The sequence below is a fragment of the Mirounga angustirostris genome, unplaced genomic scaffold (genome assembly GCF_029215605.1).
Source record: "Mirounga angustirostris isolate CCGP_5_RB_7025 unplaced genomic scaffold, mMirAng1.0.hap1 SCAF_10, whole genome shotgun sequence".
Taxonomy (NCBI): Eukaryota; Metazoa; Chordata; class Mammalia; order Carnivora; family Phocidae; genus Mirounga; species Mirounga angustirostris.
Genome location: NW_026991718.1, coordinates 38971265 through 38993165, shown reverse-complemented (window position 1 = coordinate 38993165; position 21901 = coordinate 38971265). Strand labels below are relative to the sequence as shown.

The following is a 21901-nucleotide window of genomic DNA, read 5'->3' as shown; positions in this document are numbered from 1 at the left end:
AAGCTGACCAGGCCCAAGAACCACTGGAGAGCGCTGTGAAGGATGCGAGTCCCAGACCTCACCCCCAGAATGTCCTACCTGGTAGGACCAAGGAAGGATGCCAAATGTGCATTTTAAGCAAGTTCCCCGGAGTTATGTGGGTGTGGCACTTTGAAAAACTGCAGCAAGTGCCTCATAGCTGTAATTAACAACAGATTAAGGCTACATCTTTAGCCTAAAGATTTTCAGATCCTTCTACAAACTGTGCAGTTATATGAGAACCTGTCTTCTGAAATGAAAAATAGAAGTGCTGCTTCATGAATGCAGTCCACACTCTACTAATTTTGACCACCAACCAAAATGCAAGCACGTCAGTGATTCTGAGGTAGGCTTTTTAAATCTCCTGCTAATCAACCAGTATTCCTCTAAGGTTGAGAGTACATCGTTACTGTCATTCAATTGCTGGCCTTTTACATGTTTAAAAGCGCTAAAGCAGGGGCACCTGGGTGGCTCAGTCGGTTAAGCGGCTGTCTTTGGCTCAGGTCATGATCCCAGGGTCCTGGGATTGAGCCCCAGCCCCACATCTGGCTCCCTGCTCAGGGGGAGTCTGCTTCTTCCTCTCCTTCTCCCTCTTCCCTCAGCTCGTGCTCTCTCTCTCTCTCAAATAAATGAATAAAATCTTTTTTTTTTTTTAAAAGTGCTAAGGCAATTAATTCTGAGTCCTTGGAATACATAAACATTCTCCAAAATTAGAACATGCCCAGGAACTACACATGGTATTTCTCCAAGATTTTACTGAAGTGACAAAGATGTCGACAGGGCAGCGCCTCCTGCAGGGTCAAATCCAGAGCCCTCTCCCCCTCCCCACCTCTCTCTCCTATTGTCCTCCTCCTCACGCCCCTTCAGCCTAGAGGCCTCCTGCTCCCACCCCCACCCCACCTTAGGGTCTTCATTTGCCTCCACCCCACCTCCAGGTGGCTCTCTTCTTCACCCTCTTCATTCTGGTCTTTGTTCAAAAATCACCTTCCTTGTAAAATAGTATTTCCACCCTGAGCCCTGTTATTCACTTCTGCTTTACTTCACAGCACTCATTACCATTCATACATATTTGCCTGTCTGCTCTCCCCACTAAATATAAGCTTCCTAGAAAAGGGGGCCTGGCGATTTCATTCACTGCTATAACCTCAAGACCTACAACATACCTAGCACAGAAAAGGAACCAAACCCTTGCTGAAGGCATCCAGGTCCCTGTAGAACAGCTAACCCAAAGTCACCATGGTCCTAACAAGAGGCAGACGTGAAAACCAGATCCTTCCCTGTGTCCAGATATCACAATCACTGGGCATTTGCAAAGTGTCCAGAACATGCCTGATGCACGGAGAACAGGGATGGGAATCACTGTGTGTGTGTGTTGGGGAAGGGAGATAAACCAAGTCAAATGACTGTCCCACCCATCACCGTGAGAAGTAAAAGGGGCAGCTGGATCTGTTTTGTTTTGTTTTTTAAGAGGAGAGGAAAGAGATAAATAGTCAACAGTTAGGCAGTTTGATAATGGCCAAGTCACACCTTTCAGGATGTTTGCTAATACATAAAAAGCAGGTTCAGATGAGAACATTTCTACTGCCTCTTCTTCCACTAAAATTTATGAGTCTCACCTACTTTTCAGATAAGAACAGGAAACATAAAACTTAGCTGATTCAATGGACCCTCATACATTATGACCATTTAGGAGAGAGAAATAGGAAGCTGGAATAAGTGGAGGGAGATGGATTGAAAAAAAATAATAGGGAAAGGGGGGGACGGACCCAGAGTGGAGAAAATGGAATGGGGGCTGGGGGACAGGAAATTCTGGGAAAGGAGGGCTGGAAGGGAAAGACAGACAGTAAGGAGGAACAGAAGCTTCAGTGTTCTTATCATATTCTGTTCCCTGGGGCTGGACAGTTTCCCAGGAACTCCTCTCTGCAAATTCTGATACGCAGACCCACCCACACACCCTCCTCAGGCCCTAACTCAGAGCTCCCCTTCGGAATCCAAGCACTGCCCCTGCCCCCCGCCCCCCGCCCCCAGGAGAGACTCCAGCCACAGCATGGACGGTGGCCCTCAATGGCATAAAATGCAGTGGGGGCTGGAAAAGGACCCCCTCCTCACGCAGAACATAGTAAATGCAGGATTTCTTTCTTTTTTTTTTTTTTTTAAAGATTTTATTTATTTATTTGAGAGAGAGAATGAGAGAGAGAGCAGGAGAGGGGGGAGGGTCAGAGGGAGAAACAGACTCCCCGCCGAGCAGGGAGCCCGATGCAGGACTCGATCCTGGGACTCCAGGATCATGACCTGAGCCGAAGGCAGTGCTTAACCAACTGAGCCACTCAGGCACCCAAATGCAGGATTTCTGCCAAAACATACAACCTGAGGGTCTGTCAAGGCAGGAGGGAGGCCCATCTTTAACGGGCTGGTGCCAAGGCCTTGGGCAAAGTGCACCCTCGGAGGGCCCAGTGCCTTATTTGCTGGCAAGCGCTAGACCAAAGCATCTTGGTGAAGTGCGCTGATCTCATGCATCAACATTCTTCACTGTGTTTAAATATATTTCTGAAGTTACATTCTGCCTGGGAAGCCTCTTCTCCAGGACAGTGGTAGGTGGGGTGAGGGTGGGAGCAGGAGTGAAGTCTAAACCAAGTTAAATGCGTGGACCAGAGCTGGTGGTGGACCAGCTACCTGAGGACCACTGAGTGAAGTCTCTGGAACAGGAGCGGCAGACCCCGGAAGAAAGCAAGCCTCCTGTCGGCAGAACCTGCTCTATTAATGCACTTCCACCCTGTTTTCCGCCGATACCAGGGGGGGCCAAGCCAATGGTGAAGAGAGCTCAGTGTGGTGGAAAATGACTTCATTAATGACCACGGAAAGGGGAGCCCCTGAAAAGCCCCCATGTGCCTTCTGTTGCTAAACTGGCCATAGCACGACGACCTGCAGGCTTCTGAGTTTTTAAACTCTATTTTTCGACATAACCTCAGAATGACAGAAAGATTGCAGGAACAATACAAAAAATTCCCATATACCTTTCACCCAGACTCCCCAACTGTTAACAACCTACCACATTTGCTCTCTATCATTCTATATAATATAATATGCACGTTACCTTTTTAACTGTTTGAAAGGAGTTGAAAACGACATATTCCCCCCTGCCAAATATTTTAGTATTTTGTAAAGACAGGGATATTCCCTTACACAACCTCAATATAATGATAAAAATCAGGAAATTGTTGTTGCTTCAATACCATCTAAAGACCTGATACAAATTTCTTGAGTAGTTCCAATAATAGTCTTAGAGCAAAAAGCATCCGCGTGTGGCATTCAGCTGTCATATCTTTTCAACCTCCCTTACCCTGAAATAGTTGCTGTATCTTTCATGACCTTGGCATTTTTTGAAAAGTACAGGCCAGTTCTTTTGTAGGATGGCCCTCAGTTGAGATTTGTCTACTTCATGATTAGATTCAAGTTATACATTTTTGGCTGAAATATCACAGATTAATGCTGGGCTCCTCTCGATGCATTTTCTCAAGGGGCATACGATGTTGATCTGTCCCGCTGATGGTGATGTTAAATTTGATCAATTGGTTGAAGTGGTGGAAGGCAGGTTTCGCCACTGTCAAGTTACTATCTTTCCTTTGTAACTAATAAGTAACTTGATGGACGACACTTAGAGACAAAGTAAATGCCCTCTTCCTCATCAAATACCTATTTCAGCACACACTGGTGGATTCTCGCCCCAGTAAGGGTAAAATCCTGTGTGAGGACAAATAAGGTCAAACTTCAGGGAAAAAACTAGGGCTGGTTGAAGCAGGGATTCATGAGCAAGAATTAGCATGTGAGACTTAATTCAAATAACCCTGGGTTAAGTTCACTCTTAGCAATTAAGGAGAAAAAACAAAAACACTGCTAAATTTACTTTTGAGAATATAGGTGAGTGTCCATGAGCATGCTAGTCTCTCTCCTGGTGAGCCACACCTGCCAGAAACTCAGCCCTTCAATTCACAAGGTATCCGGTGGCAGCAAAAAGAGACACCCACGTCCAGAGAGCTGACGGCTAAAGTCATCCCCACCCCAAGGCCCGATTCTCCGGGGGCAATGCTGAGGGGCTCAGCTCGGTGATTCGAGGCGTGCCGCGGCATGGCGCAGGGAGGTGTATCTGGAAACAAACACCCCAACTCTCTGCTGCCTTAGATGAGCCACAGTCAGGTTTAGGAACTCTGACTTGGTTTATTCAAGAAGTATTTTTTTTACAGCTCTATTATCACAAAGTGAGAAACTTCAGAAATTCTTTAACGGCAGAAAGAACATTTTGAAATCACATCCTGGTTATCATACTACAACTCGGTGATATCTATCTACAACTGTTAACATTCTGGTCTATCTTCCGTCAGTCTTTGCTCTTGGCATATGTATATTTTTATCAGGACGTGGATCAAGCTGTCTACACCAGCCTTCTTCAAGCTGGGTTCCACTGGAGAATTAGGCCCAACAGAAAAGGATCTGAATACCTATTTTCTCAGTTCTCCCAAGGACGGACTATAACTAGAATCATTCCAGAAGCACAGAAGAGAAGTTAATTCATTACCTATGATGGTTGCCTTAGAGTAGTAGGGCTTAATTCTCCTGCAGAGCCCAGTGGCGGAGGGCTGGTGCATACTGTTGGATAATTCGCTTTATTTCCCTAATAATCCTTTAAATAAACATTTAATAAAGCACCAGGCACTGGGGATATAAAGATAAATATGGCACGGCCCCTTTCTTCTTTAAATGAATAATCCAGCCAGGAAAAGCAAAAATACCTTAATACCCCAAACACCAAATAGCGCCACGACAGAGGGGCAGCCAGGAACCGTCACCTGCATCACAGACAGCAGGGAGGCTTCCCTGGGGAGGTGATGGGCAAATGAGTCCCTAAAGGGCGGGCAAGACTTCAGAGGAGACAGAAGAGAGGAACAGGCATTCCAGATGGAAAGAAGGCCATGCCAAAATGCCCAGAGAGGCAGGCTCAGGCCCCATCACAGGGGACCTGGAGAGTGGCAGAAGATAGGGCTGAGAAGGAACCAGGCCCTCCAAGTGGGCCCCAAGGGGGGGGGGGGCGCCAGGCGGCCCTAAGTGGTTCTGGAGCCCGGGTGGCCAGCTCACACTGGGATGAAGGAAGCCAAGGGAGAGGGTGGTCAAGGGAGAGGTCACAGAGGTCGCCGCTGCTGGGGGTGATGGGGGAGCCGAGCCAGAGCAGAGGCAGTGAGGAGGAGGCTGATCACGAGACGTGGAGGAAGATGCCACAGGGAACTTGGTGACTGAGCCAGCAGGGGCTGTTCCTCCAGTGCCCAGCCAGCTGAGATCCAGCCTGCACGAACAAACTCAGGCCAGTAATGCGAAGGAAAAAGCAAAGCCCATGCAAGAGGGCGCCACACAGCGCCACCATTCCACCATTCTCTGAGATGATTTAATGGCGGAGGTGGGGGTACCCCTCAGAGGAGGAGGCCAGAGGGAATGAGACATGACGCTGGAGTAAACGGAGGAAAACTGCTCATAGAACTGCCCCTCCTTTTTGGGTCCCTCCAGGCTCTAAGAAAACACCTTACATAATAGCTTTCCGGGGGGGCCCTGTGGCAGCAAATTATACATGCAAAATATGCTCCCGGAGAACAAGTCTGTGGCGGGCCCATGAATACCACAAACAAAGCAAAACCTAGAAGCTACCTTTTTTAAAAAGATTTTATTTATTTATTTGAGAGAGCGCGCAAGAGAGAGCACAAGTGGGAGAGGAGGGGCAGAGGGAGAGGGACAAGCAGACTCCCTGCTGAGCAGGGAGCCTGGGATCATGACCTGAGCCAAAGGCAAACGCTTAACCGACTGAGCTACCCAGGTGCCCCTAGAAACTACCTTTTTAACGGAAGATTTCCCTCTTGATTTAAAGAAAATACAAGTAGTTGGACTGAATAAGAAATAGGAGAAAATGAAAATCAGTAGAATTGACAGTTAACAAAAGCAACTCTAGGACCCAACATAAACAGGCTCCAACATGGGGACCTACCCCCAAACCTGAGTAAAATGAGAGACACAGGGCATGAGATGATGGGAAAGTGTGCGTGCAAGCTCTAAAAGAACCAAGATCCTCCCCTGCCCCCAAAAAGACACAAAAGGGTCGGATTCCTAAGTCCTGGCATTATGAAGAGACATCACCAAACCAGACCTGAGCAATACTCCTCAGGGATCCCCTGTGAGTAGGGAAGGGAAGGTGAAGGATTCGACAGGCAGTTCACGCAATAATCCAGGATTTGATAAGCCTTGTTGTCCTAGGAGAAGCAGACTAGTCACGTACAACCCAAATCAGAAGGCGGTAATGACCCTAGAAAAGGAACTGGAGGGACCACAACTGGAACCCGAAGTTTGGCAGGCCCTGGCAGTTTTGAGACTGAAGGAGCGGAAACAATCCCATAGAAGGAAAAGGAAAGTTTTGGTTGGGCCACTTTAAGCTCAGAACAAGTGAAATATGTTTGAACTCTTAAAACCAACAATACAAATTTAGGTCTATAAGAGGCATGGCTAAAACAGAGACTTTCCTTTTGCACCCCATACACATCCCTTTTACTCTTTACTCCAAATATTTGGGAAGCCATTATTTGGGCAGGCCCCTAAGCAGGCACACTACCACTCACATAAGCAGTTTTTTTTTTTTTTAAGATTTTATTTATCTGAGAGAGAGAATGAGAGAGAGAGAGCACATGAGAGGGGGGAGGGTCAGAGGGAGAAGCAGACTCCCTGCCGAGCAGGGAGCCCGATGCGGGACTCGATCCCGGGACTCCAGGATCATGACCTGAGCCGAAGGCAGTCGCTTAACCAACTGAGCCACCCAGGCGCCCACATAAGCAGTTTTAATCAGGCTTGGAGTATGGGCCTGGGGCTACAGCACTAGCAACACAGACATAGTGTCTTTTCCAGAGGCTCTCATAATCTTTAAAAATCAGACAAGTAGATTTACCACCAGTGTCATTATTTTCATAGTACTTCTTTCCAATTTATTCTACATGGGACATGAGGGCTGCACTGCAAGATGTCTTAGATTTGGGGAGGGGTGTGTGTCTGGGAAGGCGTTAGAAAGGTCCTCCTGGGAAGGAAGGAGTAGGACTTGGTGGATGTGGGCAGGCAGGTGTCACCTGGGCAGGGACAGCAGGCACCGAGGGGAAAACTTCTCATGGAGTGTCTGAAGGTCCGGCCCAGGAAGGAATAATGTGCCGACAGAAGCTGGAAAAAAGAAGCAGGCCATGCCATGGCAGGTTGGAATTTTATCCCAAGATAAAAGGAGCAACAGGGTGGGGGTGGGGGGCAGGGAGTTAACTGGAATTGGATTTTGGAGAGACCTCTCCTGAGGTCAGAATGGAGATGGGGAAGTCCTCTTGTGCCCCGAGACCAGTTAGGAGGCTGCGGTGGAGACTCAGGGGAGTGATGATGGTGTGCCGGGAACGCACCACCTGGACAGGGAACAGAGCCATCTCAGCCACCACAGGTGACCTCCTCAAGAATGGTGACAGGAGCTGTTCTCAGGCATGGGAGGGATGCATTTGCCTCCTTACCATCTCCAGGTCAGACGGCCTGAGTCAGAATGCCCCCTAGACACTTCCTCTAGGTTCTGCCCCCTATAGTTTCTTGGTTTCTTAACTTCTCTGAGCCTCAAAATCCTCATTTGTAAAATGGGGATAATAATGACACCAAACTCATATGGCTTTTGTGAAAATTAAGTGAGTTGACATATATAAATATATAAAATGACATATATAAAAAAACGTGACGTACATATATAAAACATGTCTAGAACAGGTGAGGATAAAGTGAGTCAGGAGAGCGTTTATCTTTTTTTCTGTCCTATCTATGTGTTGTAGCATGTGGGTTTGTTGGGAGGGGGGGTGAGTTTAACAAGATTTTCACAAAGAGCACACTCCCTCTTTGCCAACCAAAAAACACTGCTAGATTCCTATGATCCTATTATTTGCTTGGCAGACAAGTGAACCTCACCACCAGAGTTAGCTCTGACTGCCCCCTTTATCAAGACAAATCAGCTCAATGTTTACAGGCTAAGATGCAGAGCTGTGCCGTCCAACACAGTTGCCACTAGCCACGTGTGGCCGTTAAGTACTTCAAATGTGGCCAAACCAAATCAGGATGTGCTCTATATAAGTAAGATACACACCGGGCTTTGAAGACTTAGTATGAACAAAAGAATTTAAATAGCTCATTAACAATTTTTATATTAATTTCATAATATAATGGACATATTGGGTTAACTAAAATATATTATTAAAATTAATTTCAGGGGCACCTGGGTGGTTCAGTTGGTTAAGCGTCTGCCTTCGGCTCAGGTCATGGTCCCAGGCTCCTGGGATCGAGCCCTACATCGGGCTCCCTGCTCAGTGGGGAGCCTGCTTCTCCCTCTCCTTCCACCTGCGGCTCCGCCTGCTTGTATTATCTCTCTGTGTCAAATAAATAAATAAAATCTTTAAAAAATTAAATTAAATTAGGGGCACCTGGGTGGCTCAGTTGGTTAAGCAACTGCCTTCGGCTCAGGTCATGATCCTGGAGTCCCAGGATCAAGTCCCGCATCGGGCTCCCTACTCAGCAGGGAGTCTGCTTCTCCCTCTGAACCTCCCCCCTCTCATGCTCTCTCTCTTTCTCATTCTCTCTCTCTCAAATAAATAAATAAAATCTTATTTGAAAAATTAAATTAAATTAATTTCATGGGGTGCCGCGGTGGCTCAATAGGTTAAGCGTCCAACTCTTGATATCAGCTCAGGTCTTGATCTCAGGGTCATGAGTTCAAGCCCCGAGCTGGGCTCCATGCTAGGCGTGGAGCCTACTTAAAAATATATATATTAATTTCACCTGTTTTTTTAAAGTTTCCTTTTTTCTATTACATTGGATCTACTTAAAAAAAATTTTTTTTTATTTGACAGAGAGAGAGCATAAGCAGGGAGAGTGTAAGAGGGAGAAGCAGGCCCCGATGCAGGGTTCAATCCCAGGACCCCAGGATCATGAACTGAGCAGAAGGCAGACACTTAACCAACTGAGCCACCCAGGCACCCCTCATTGGATCTATTTTAATTGTTATGTTCCTAACTTCTTACTTTAGCTAATTAAATCATTACTTTTTGCCATTTTTCTTGTTAATATGAGCAATTAAGACTGTACATTTCCTCCTAAATACCAAGTTAGTTGCACCTCACAAGTTTTTTTAGGTGTACAACTCATCTTACAAGTTTGGACATATATGTTTATTATTATTAATCTTTCAAATCTAAATATTTTCAAACTGAAATTTTCAAATTTTTCAAAGCATCTTTTAAAATGGATATAATTTAGTTGCATTATGTTCAGAGAACTTGGTCTGTATGATACTGATTCTTTTAAATATGTTAGGACTTATTTCATGACCAGGTATATACTCAAAGTATAATCTTCACTTGCTGGGACCATGTTTTCTATATAATCAGTGTGATTAAGCTTATTGTTTGTTGGAATAATCCCTTATTTGTTTTCAGTCAACTTGTTCTATCAGTTACTCAAAGATGTATGCTAAAATCTCCCACTATGGTGGCAGATTTGTCAACTTTTTTTTATCCTTCTGTTACTTTTTACTTTATATAGTTTGAAGCTGTGTTATTAGGTGCATAAGAGTTTAGAAATTCTTATATTATTCAGAAACTGAAACTCTGATGTACTGTTTCTTTTTAATTTTTTAAATGTAGCTACTAGAAAACTTTAAATTATGTGTGGCTTGGATTATCTTTCCACTGGACAGCACTGGTCTAGAGAAAGGATAAGCAAGGAGCCTACACCAACCACCAAGTCCTGGAAGATTAAGGACTTGAGTACAGAAAATAACAAGCAAAGAGAGGAGAGGGTTGGCAGACCTGTTAAAGTACCATACTCTGTCTTTCTCTCTTGCTGCTGGAGTCTAGATAGGAAAGGAGACCAAGATGCTTGTGAAAAGCAGAAAGGAGGTGAAGACAAGACAGAAGAGGATAAAAAAGCAGAAGCTGAGAAAAGGTGGCCAGGGAAGAAGGAATTCTACACATACAATAGAACAACTACTTCTGCTCTGAATTCAATACATTTAAGCCTTTAATTATGAAAATGACACTTAGTATTAAAAACAGCCTTATGTTCAAAAGGCAGAACTATTATTCCACTAAAGTAGAGCTTTTTTATTTGTTATTTTTATCAATTTTCTCTCTTTGAATTAATCAAGTCATATCATATGATACTTAACTATTATGATTCCAAATACTAAAAACTTGAAGGGAAAAGAAGGATTCTTAGGTTATAGGAGTTGGTGAGCCATCCAATAACTTAATCCTGGATATTTTTTCCATGCCGTAAGAAGAGAACTAAAATACCTTGTATGGCCTCAAAAGACCAACCAAGAAATGGGCTTCTCCTCTAGGATGTGGGGGAATTCCAGAAATACAGAAATCCAGAAGTACAGAGAAGAATCCAGAAGTACAGAGAAGGCAGGTCAGAGAAGTAGAAACAGGTACAGAAAGTACAATATTACAAAAGCAGAGGGAGAAGAGGTTCCCAGAAGTGTTTGCAGCAAGAAGGCTGAGAGCTGAGATAAGGTAAAGCAGTTTGGCCAGAGAAATTCTTCCCTGACAACACTGTTCTTGGGCTCCCCACAGCTCAGCCTGTCCTGCTGCCTGACTCAGGGGTGACTGGGACATGGAGGTGACTGCACTTGCCAAAAGCATATGGGGCATAGCCAGGTAGAAACGGATCATGACTCCTGGTAGGACTCCTGCCTGTCTCCTTGGTGAAAAGTCAATGTTGCACTCATCAGCTAATAGAAGGGTGTACTAACACTATACTAATAAACAGTAACCACTAATTACCATTTAATAACCATATTGATCACTATACTAATAACAATGTAATTATTCAAAAATTGGAATAAAATAGCTTTGCCTGCAGCTCCCAAAGCTAAGTATACACACAACCCATGACCCCTTTATCACACACCTATTATACCCCCATCAGGAATGTATACCAAAGATAGGTACGAGAACAGTCACAACAGCGTTATGTGTGATAGCCAAATGCTGGAAACTGCCCAAACGTCCATCAACAGTGCACAGATAAATACGTGATATATTATTCACCCAATGACCAAAATCAGCCAGGAGAGTGAGCACACTACAACGAGAGGCAGTGTCACGAGTGAATATCAGAAACCCTACTCATGAGGAAAGATGGCAGACACTGCAGGATCCTTGGTCAGGTGCGGGTTATCCTTGGGGAGGTAGGGACCGGAAGGGAGCACATGGGGAGCTCCTGCCTCTTGATCTGAGTGCATGGCTGTGTTCAGTTTGGAGAATTTGTGAACAGTACACTTATAGTATGTCTACTTTTCTATTGTATATGCCAAAGGAAGGAAGGAAGGAAGGAAGGAAGGGAGGGAAGGAAGGAAAGAAGGAAGGAAAAGGAAGGAAGGAAGGAAAGGAAGGAAGGAAAGGAAGGAAGGAAGGAAGGAAAGAAGGAAGGAAGGAAGGAAAGAAGGAAGGAAGAAAAGAAGGAAGGAAAGAAGGAAGGAAGGTAGGAAGGAAGGAAAGAAAAAGAAAAAGAAAGAACGAGCTCTCCAGTAAGATAAGCCTGGTAGTGTCCTTGGACCCGTCTAACCTCATTTGTCTCTCACTCCCTTATACAACTTCCTTGCCCCACCCCCCACCCCCCGCCGCATGTGTGCTTAAGCTGGATCTCTCTCCTTGGGGAGCCCACATGTCACCACCCATATTTATGGCTTCTTCCCACCCCAGGCTGGTGATCTGTGCCCCCCTCCCCATTTTGAATACCTTTGCTAACTTAGGCCATTCACGCTGATCCAGCCCTAGCTTCTTTCTCAGCAGTTAGGAAGTTTGTGCCATCATTGTGTATCTTCCCAGCGGTTTTATTCTGCCAACGCTGCCCAGCTAGACTAAAGACACAGAGCACGCTCTCTGGGAACGATTTCAAGCCTCCATAGGCAGTTCAGATTAAATCGTTCCACACCCGAGCTAGAAGGGTGTGGAAGATGAACCTCCATCCTCCCAGGAGCTGCTGGCTCCGAGACACACCACTTCTGCCCCACCGCCCAGCACCTGGATGGACTCCCACAGAGAACTCTGAACCTCTTTTTATTGTCTGTTCACCTCCCAAAAGCCAACCTGCTAGATACATTCCCCTCACTGCTGCCAAAGAGCATGCGGCTAACTTGGCAGTCCGTGCCAAAATCATAAGCATCTTCAAAATAGGTAGTCATAAACGTGAGTTTTTGGAATTTATGCCTATCAGCCCTCTCACTCTCCCCTTAACCCCCTTACGCCTTCCCAGCTCACCCATTTCTTTTCTGGCCTGAGGAAGAAATGGCTACTGATCATAACTAAGGTTCATTTCATTTTACAAAAGCAGCAGCACTCACACAATGGACAGACACGAAAAAATCCTCATGACATCCTGGTTATAGGGCTCTGGTAGCTCACAGCCGTCTCCTGTCCAAGCACTGGCTGGAATTTAGGTGATCCCGGCTCTAAGACCAGAAATGTAAGACATTCTTCTAAGCTGTCAAGCTTTCCGGATTACACAAGTGAAACCACAACCCATGATGTTTTTGAGTCTGTCCTCCTTCACTCAGACATGGATTCCTCTTCCAGTTTCAGGACACGCATCCCACTGTAGAAGAGGACTAGCAGTTATAAACCAAGAGGAGAGCGAGGCTAAACACCAGAGGGCAGGAGATGAGTCTCCTTCCTCTTTGTAACCCCAGCACCCAGCTCCCTGCTTGGCACCACAAGCAGGCAAGCCAAGGGTGCCAGATGAAACGCAGCACATAAACTATTCTCTCTTTTAGAAGAACGATACCTAATTAAGCAAAGGCCACGAACACGAATTAAGACATGAGGACATAAAATTCGTTTTTCAAGTCATCTACTGATTTGCAGGACTCTCTTCACTGGTAAACACATTCTTTGGTCAGAACCACTGAACCAGAGGCCTGGAAGGGACCACAGCCATCAGCAGCTCAAGTCTCCAGTAGAGACCAAGGAGACAGAGCCCCACATGGGGACCAGTGTCGGCCAAGGTCACCCAGCTGGTGTGGGGTAGGGACAAGATCCCGCCTCCCCCTATTTGCCAGGCTCCTCTGAGAGATGCCCTTGCAAAACCTTACGTTACTTACACACTAACGGCGTATAATGAATGCATGCCCACGTATAATACGTATAACGGCGTATAATGAATGCATGCTTACAATTCAGAGGAAAGCAAAGGATCACCAAAATGTGTCTCTCCCGTAGGGCTGGCTGCAGAGAGGGGGCAAGCAAGGTCACAGGCGAATTTCTACCTGCAGACGCCACACATCGCGCCTTTCCGAAGGATGCAATGGGCAGTTTGGGGACCTGCTAGTTACCCTGCAAAGGGTCCCCCAATTCCGTTCCAGGGAAATGAGTTAACTCGGCTCCGCTGGCTAGGAAGCTTCCAGCAATGAATTAAACCCCGAGCCCCTGAGGGAAGCCGGGGAAGAAAGGGCCACTGCGGCTGTACCCGACATCCTGGCGGTTCACCCCTGCGCCTCCACCACGTCCACACTGGCGCGGCGCCGCCCGCCCCGTCCACGCGGCCCACGGCCACGACTCTCAGCCCGCGCCCCCGCGAGGCGCGTCTAGGGGCGCCGTGCCCTGGGCGCTGCCCGCGGGGACAGGGGCGGAGCCACCGGGCCCAGCTAGGCGGGGGCAGGGACTGATCGCCGCCGCCGCCGCCGCCGCCGCCCCCAGCCCGCGGGCCCCGCTACGCCGAGAAGGGGGCTGCGCCACTTACCTCGGCCGGCAGGTGCCGCCGCCACCGCCTCGGTTCGCAGCTGCAGGGGACGCCGCTCTGCGCCGCCCGCCGCTTTCGCCCGCATGCTAGGGAGGGGGCGCCGGCCGGCCGCCAGTCCCGGGCCCCGCTCCCCCGCCCGTCCCCGGCGCCGCGCTCGCGCCCATTCAGCACCGGACCGTCCGCTCCCCCGCGCGGATGCGGAGGAGGGACGTGGGGCGGGACCGGGAGTCACGAGGACAGGAGAGACCAATCGGAGCTCGCGGGGGGGGGGGGTCCCGCTGCCGCCCCGCCCCCTGGACGCGCGACCCCGTCCACCCAGAGCGGTTGGGGGAGCCGGGCGCCGCCAGCAGGACGTTGCCCGCCTGCTGGCCTGGGAGGAGTCGGGGTGTCGGGCACCCACAGCTCACTTGAGCTCTGCGTGCGGTTAGCTGGTGAAGGAACGAAAGGTACAGCTGGACTGATTGTAGGCTTTTACTGCGCGTAGGATTGGTGCTTGCGGAGCCGGTGAATGGAGGGGCTTTACGTAGTCACGTGCTTCACTTGCCCGCACAACCCCCCAGGCCGACCAGGGTTCAGAGTTCCTGGGGCCCTGAGACCTCGAGAACTGCACGAGGGCAGCGTGGGCGTGTGTCTGGGGACTGGCAAAACATCTTTAGGTTGTTCCACTTGTCCGAGAAGAAGGAAATAGTGATTACCCCCTATTATCATAGATGGGTAATTGAGGCCCAGAGAGCAGAAGTAAGTTACCCTAAATCATTGTGGTGGCAGAGCAAGGATCAGAACCTGCACTTGGAGTGCCCCTTTCCATACCTCAGGAGTCTTCCCTTGATTCTGGAGAGGAAATGTCATACAGTTTTTTTAAGGCATAAATATTAGTGAATCCCCAAATTCAAGATTTAAAAGGAGTTTAAAGCACTGGCATGTTATTTCTTCAACACAGCTGAATGTGTATAATGCGTCTGCGACATTTCTGTGCCTTAGGACTTGTTGACTCCTCGGTGAGCTCAGTGAAATTGGTCTGCCTTCAGAATTTCCTTTCAGGTACAGAGCATCGCGGTCATGTGCCGGTAATACCGGTTCCGCTTTAAAAAGGAAGATCCTAGACACTGAGCCAAATGTATTTACGTCATCTGAGAGATTTGTGGCTCTTTTTTGCAATAGATTGCACAGCTCCCAACAGGGTTTGGAAATGTCTGTGTTCTTTCCCCGGTGGGGGCAGGGGTGCTGGAAAAAATGTGGTATCGGGGTAACAAAGGTCAGAAGTGAAATCTTGGAAGGGAAAAGGTGGGGGTGGAGGGAGGACTCTGCCGTCATACTTTCCAAAGGGATTTGCCATAAAAATGTTTCCAGGTTATTCTAAGGTGAGGACACGGGAGCATTTTGAAAATATTGGAAGAAAAGCTGTCACTGAGATTTCTAAATCTAGTGGATTGGCCAAGGCTGGCCAAGCAGAGCAGCTGCGCGTGGCGGCGGGGTTGGGGGGATGGGGTGGTAGTGACAGCTGCAGGGAGAATGCTGAGCACCTCACCACTTCTCTCTTGGAGACCAGCCCAAGGCCAGCCAGCTTGATCAGACACTCTTTACCTCTCTTTGCCTCACCTGCTCTTCCCCTTTCTCCCAGATACTCCTTGTCGGTAAAATGCCTTGAAAGCATTATGGCTGACATAAAGATCAGGGTATCCTGGCTTGGAAGAGTGGGTGTAAGGTGGGTGTGAGAAAGAAAGGGAGCTTGAAACTGCCTCCTGTCCCAGCCTAACAGGACGGCTGTTAAGCTTACCCTGCACCCACTACCTCATTCACCCCGTTCACATTTGGTGGGAAGAGAAGTTGACAAGCCCCTGCCCTAAAGCATCCTTTTTACTAGCTGCAGAGCCATCCTCAGCTACTGTTCTGCATTGAGATAGAGATCCTCCAACTGTAGATTAGGATCAGCCATTAGATCTCAAAGCCTTACCTGGAATCTCTTCAAGTCATTGGCTGGTCTCAGAAAAAGCTCAGGACCCTGACTAGCAAAGTGGCCAAACTATTTGTAAATCCGGGACAGCTACCATGATTTTGTAATTCTTCAGTTCCTTGTGTCTGTTACTTAGGTCATTCTGATAGCTGGCATTGTGGTTGCTCCCAACATCCACTCCCTCTCCCCTCCCCTGTGATGCAACATATGGTTTAGGTAAATTTGCCCCACTCTTAACTCTATGAGTGAGCTCTGATTGGTCTAGGTCAGAGGTTCTCAAAGTATGGTCCATGGACCCCTAGGGGGTCCTTGAGGACCATTCAGGAAATATCTGAAGTTAAAATTATTTCATAATTATCTAAGACATAATTTACCTTTCTCATTGATGGTGCAAAGGTGAAGGTGTGCAAAACTTCTGGTACCTTCATAAATCAACATGGTGGCACTGAACTGTACTAATATCCTTCACCACCACATGCATGGTAGAAAAGTATATATTTTTTTAATTTAAAAAAATGCAGTTTCATTTAAGAATGTTCTTGATGGAGCAGTAAATATTACTAAATTTATTAAAATCTCAACTGTCAAGCATGTATCTTTCTAGTATTTTATATGACAAAATGGAAAATGCATATAAAACCCTTCTGCTGGGAACTGAAGCATGGTGGTTGTCCAGGGGAAAGCTCTCTTGCAGCTACAAGCTGAACTAGCTGGTTTTGTGACGGGTCGGGGTCATGGAGCACGATTTTTACGTGAGAAAGCAACTGACAAATTATGGTTATTTGGTAGACATTTTCTTGACAATCAATTAAGTGAGCCTGTCTCTTCAAGGAAAACAATGGCCTATTGGTTGCCAATGATGAAAAAAATTCCAGCTTTCAAAAGAAATTTAGAATTTTGGAAGAGTTTATAGGGACATAAACCATAAACCATAAAACATAAACCATGGGACAGCTTCTCAATATTTAAGGACTTTTCTGATGGGACTGATGGTGATGTTAACAAATATGATTTGGGGATAATGGATCATGTATGATGCGCCAACACTTGGAAGACCTGCGTTTACTCAGTGAATCAAGGTTTTCCAGATGACTAATGCATGATGTTACAAAATCACACATGGGTTAAAGATGAATTTTAAATGCAAGGCAGACAATGGACTTAAACCGTATGAAAAGTTTATAGATAAGGTTTCAGATTCCACAGTGCAACAAGCCTTTAAGATATGACCTCTTGTAGAGTTTTGGTATAGTACCAAAGAAGAATATCCACAATTATCTTAAAAAGCTGTTAAAATACTCCTCCCTTTTCCAATTACATATGGATGTGAAGCAGATTTTCTTCCTGTACTTGAACCAAACGATTTGCAACAGATTGAATACAGAAGCAGATATGAAAATCCAGCTGTCTTCTATTAAACCAGACTTGAAGAGACTTGCAAATTAAAAAGTAAAGGAAAAAAAAGCCATTCTTCTCACCATCTTTTTGTTTTGGAAAACATAGTTATTTTGGAGAGGATATTAATGCCTTTTAAAACATAGTTATTTTTATTTATTTTTTTTTAAAGATTTATTTATTTATTTATTTGAGACAGAGAGAATGAGAGAGAGAGAGCACATGAGAGGGGGGAGGGTCAGAGGGAGAAGCAGTCTCCCTGCCGAGCAGGGAGCCCGATGCCGAACTCGATCCCGGGACTCCAGGATCATGACCTGAGCCGAAGGCAGTCACTTAACCAACTGAGCCACCCAGGCGCCCAAAACATAGTTATTTTTAAATTAACTTGTTATAACATGTAAATTTATTATTTTTATGATTATTTTATTAATTTTGTTTTTTAAGATTTTATTTATTTACTTGAGAGAGTGATTGAGAGAGAGAGAGAAGGAGCAGGGGGAGGGGCAGAGGGAGAAGCAGACTCCCCACTGAGCAGGGATCCTGGGGACTCCGGGATCATGACCTGAGCCAAAGGCAGATGCTTAACCGACTGAGCCACCCAGGTGCCCTATTTTATTAATTTTAATAAATTTAACTTATAATTTGGCAAATATCAATCGATTAAACCTCCATTAAAAAGATTCCTTGGGGTCCTCAGTAATTTTTAGGAGTGTAAACGGTCCTAAGACTAGAGCTTGAGACCTGCTGGTCTGAGCCACCCATCTTCCTTGCCACTAGGATTGATTCATGGGTGGCCATAGGAATAAGATTAACCCAGTCAGAGGAAATCTCCAATGTATGGGATGTGGGAGAGAGATGCTCTCATCTCTAGCTATACAGGAGTCAGGCAGTAGGTAGCCTCGGAAGCTGCTGCTAAGGCAGTCATTTTAGACTACAAGAAGGACTTACCTTAGAAGAGAATAATGCTGAGGGAAGTAAGAGGGAAGTTAGAAAGAAACCATTCTCTTGGGGCGCCTGGGTGGCTCAGTCATTAAGCGTCTGCCTTCAGCTCAGGTCATGATCCCAGGGTCCTGGGATCGAGCCCCGTATCAGCCTCCCTGCTCTGCGGGAAGCCTGCTTCTGCCTCTCCCACTCCCCCTGCTTGTGTTCCCTCTCTCACTGTGTCTCTCTCTGTCAAATAAATAAATAAAATATTTAAAAAAAAAAAAGAAAGAAACCATTCTCTTTATGACATTTTTGAGCCACTAGATCAAACCAGCCCTGCAGCCCATCCTACCTCTATATACTCCAGTTTTATGAGTCAATGGAGGCAACCTCAGGCGCCCCCTTGATGTTTTGTGTACCTGTTTCTGAATATTTTTATCTCAATAGGGGCCTAAGGCCTCAGGATAGTATACTTCCTAGGGTTTATTCATTCAGCTTTTTCATCATGTCATCAACGTAAGGTAGCTTCTGAAGGGAAACTGGAAGGCAGAGCAGGGGCTGGGAGGAAAGGGACCTAGCACAGACAACTGGGGTCAAAAGTGCCAACAATACTTGTGAGAACAATAAGGAACAGTAGCATATGATCTTGCATAGCCAAGTTAAAGCAGAGTTTTGCTTTCTTTTGCTGTTATGTGTTTCTCAAATTGGACAACATGAGCATGCATTGCTCTTTTAAGGAAAAAAAATAGAACTATTTTATTATTTTTGAATAGCCCTTGAAAAGGGCACCAGCTTAGAGAGCAGATTGGCATCAGGATATGGCAAGAGAAGTCTTGGGCTAAAATTGCTAACAGGAAGAAAGATCTGTAAGGGATGCAGATAGGCCCGGAAGATAAACTTCCTTTCATTTACAGCTTTGCCAACAGCCAACCTCAAAATTCAAGGGGATGAGCAAGAATCCCCAAGGGTTAAGGAATCATTAATTATGCCTCCATCAAAGTGGCTGAAATATTTGCAGTTCAGAGAGAGAGAGACCAATGTGAAGATTAGGTCAACACTAAAAAAGGCTTGAGATACCACATTAAGTGAAAACAAAAAACAGGACACAGATTGATGCAAACTTCTATCATGTGGGCCAAAAAGAAGAAGAAAACTTGGAAAAAGAAAACAGTTGTGGTGTTAGGGTGGTAGGATCATGAGTAATCTTTTTTTCCTTTGTAAGGGATGTCCTTTCATGTTGTTATAATGTTGTTTTTTAAAATAAATAAAACTGAAGGGAGTCATTGGTTCCAATTACTGAGGTCGCAGAGGCTTTTCCAGATGGCCTGTTTCTTTTCGCCTGCCAAATGGCTCTCATCTGACACCAAGACAGAAGCTGTGCCTTCCCTAGGGCCTGGCATCTTCGAAGCTGTTAGGGGTGATGCTGTTGTGGCTATTTTGTAGGTGGCCAGAAGGAAAGGAGGGAAGGCAGCTGTAGCAGCCAAGACTGAGGCTGTATGGGAGCCGGGGGGGTGAGGGGCGGGGGGTCAGCCATCCCTCACCCTCTACCAATGTCTTGTCGGGTTTCCCACCAGGTCTTGTCTTTGTATTTTTCTCCTGGTGAGCTTCACCTCCTGTTCTACTCCCATCCTCATCCTCCTGAGATGCTGTCCCTCCCTCAGTCCCCAGGGGCTGAAGCAAGCTACAGCCGAAAGAACACAGAAAGAACACAGACCGTCTGCTGCCCTGAAGCACAAAGGAAGTCAATCTCTTGAGGTTTTTCTAGGATTGTTTCCTGTGAGCAATCACGGGGAAAAAGCAGGAGTGAAACAAAGGAGGGAAACATCAGGGGAAGGCTGTCTGTTGACAGAGGGCAACTTGGATTGAGGAAACTGTTCCACACAGACTGAATCCTTTTAGAAGTTGCAAGCCCCATATTCAGGCACATCTGCAGGCCCTCTTTCCATCCTTCCTTCACCCATATATTCATTGCACAAACATTTACCGAGGGCCTATTGTGTGTCAGGTAAGCCAGGAAATGCTGTACAAAAACTATTTCATTTTATCTTCAAACCCCACTTTGCGGTGGGTCTTCTTATCCCTGTATCTTATCTAAGGAAGTTGAGGCTTGAGAAACTTAGGGACATGCAGTAAACTGCCAAAGGTCACATGGCTAAGAAGTAGCAGAGCCCGGATTGGAACTTGGGCCATCAGACACCAGCGTTCACCTAAGGCACAGTCCTTTCTCGAAAGGTCAAATGGTCTAACTGAAGAGAAAACCACTTTAAAACAAATGAACAAGCGAAACCAGTAACACAATGAGATATAACAGAAGGACTATTCACAAAGAGTCATGAGCATGGCATGGGGCTTGGGGAGGTGGAGACAGGGCTGGAACTGCCTCAGAGCTGCTCAATGACAATTGAGTCCAGCTTTGAAGGATGGGGTGGGTATATTGGTAGGTATATTAGTTCGGGCTGTATTCATTTTCTATTGCTATGTCAAAAATCACCACAAATTTAGCAGATTAAAACAGCACAAATCTACAGTCTCACAGTTTGAGTCCAGGTCCAGTGTAACCGAATTCTCTGCCCAGGGTCTCATGTGACGGCGGAAATCAAGGTGTCAGCCAGGGCTATGGTTCTCAAGTGGGCTCAGGGTGCTCACTCAAGCTCACTGGCTTTTGGCAGAATTTATTTCCTTGCTATTACAGGACTGAAGTCCTCGCGGTTGTTTTGCGAGCTGTCGGCCAAGGACTACCCTCAGCTCCTAGGGGCTGCCCAGGAGTTCTTGCCGTGTGGCCCCATAGAAAGTTCACCACATAGATGGTTGCTTTCTTCCAGGCTAGCCAGAGCACAGCTATGTGACTTTTTCTTCTACTACCAATCGGACAAAACTTTCTATTTTTAAAAACCTCATGTGATTAAATCAGACCCACTCACCCAGATAATATCCTTATTTTAAGATCAACTGATTTAGGACATTAATTACACCTGCAAAATCTCTTCACAGCAGCATTAGGTTAGTGTTCGAGTGAATAACTGGGAGAAAATGTGCATCCACCAGAGGCTAGAGATTTGGGGCACCATCTTAGAATTCTGCCTACCACCGTAAGATTTAGCAAATAGAGAAGATGAGGAAGATCAATCTAGGAGGAGGATACAGGGTGAGCAAGGATTCTGGGAGACTGCGGGAAAACGATAGAAAAGTTAGTGCCATGTTTCCAACAAACATGGAAGAGTAGATTCTGGAGAAATCCGCCAAGTCAAAAATCCCTAAGATCCTGGGGAAACTATTAAAACCCTATTAAACACACAGCAAGGCTGAGCTGGCAAGAATGGGAGGAAATCCCTCAGAGGCAAGTGTGAACCCGGAGAAGTGAGCAGGAGCCAGACTTTGCCGTTGAGCCCCTGTTAATTCTGGCCAAATGGGCTACAAAGATAGAGGACAAACTTAGACTGAAATGGGATATGAGAGTAGACTGGAAATCCTTATGAATACCCAGAACCTTCAAAAGATAGAAACTATAGTGGATATTGTCAGATCTTGCTCCCCAAGGGAAACAGTGGCATACATGCCATAGACCATTACTTGCCTTAAGATATCCTATTTTATTTTTATTTTATTTATTTATTTGAGAGAGAGTGTGTGCCAAGAAGGGGTAGCGGCAGAGGGATACCGAGAAGCAGACTCCCCACTGAACAAGGAGCTAGATGCGGGGCTCCATCCCAGGACCCTGAGATCATGACCTGAGCCAAAGGCAGACACTTAACCAGCTGAGCCACCCAGGTGCCCCAAGAT

The 21901-nt window shown here is 46.3% G+C and overlaps 1 protein-coding gene and 1 long non-coding RNA gene across 17 annotated transcripts in view; one reads left to right on the top strand and one right to left on the bottom strand.

Moving 5' to 3' along the window:
• The window catches only part of ST3GAL5 (ST3 beta-galactoside alpha-2,3-sialyltransferase 5), a 50530-nt gene extending 35716 nt beyond the window's left edge, over positions 1-14814 (bottom strand). For 4 of the 13 annotated variants that reach the window (XR_010405560.1, XR_010405561.1, XR_010405562.1 and 1 more), the window contains exon 1: positions 13849-14067. Coding sequence is in view for 2 of the 13 variants with exons in the window: in XM_064572239.1 (XP_064428309.1) it covers positions 13849-13933 (85 nt within the window). In the remaining 11 variants the exon portion in view is untranslated. Of the gene's footprint in view, positions 1-12454; positions 12706-13282; positions 13585-13848; positions 14068-14658 lie in introns of those variants that run through there. The other 9 variants (XM_045884619.3, XM_045884616.3, XM_064572238.1 and 6 more) reach the window with 8 other exon arrangements.
• Positions 14126-21901, top strand: part of LOC123851098 (uncharacterized) — a 62786-nt gene continuing 55010 nt past the window's right edge. The window contains exon 1 of one of the 4 annotated variants that reach the window (XR_008506866.2): positions 14126-14294. This is a non-coding gene — a long non-coding RNA (uncharacterized LOC123851098). The remainder of the gene's footprint in view (positions 14295-21901) is intronic. The other 3 variants (XR_006792486.3, XR_006792485.3, XR_006792484.3) reach the window with 3 other exon arrangements.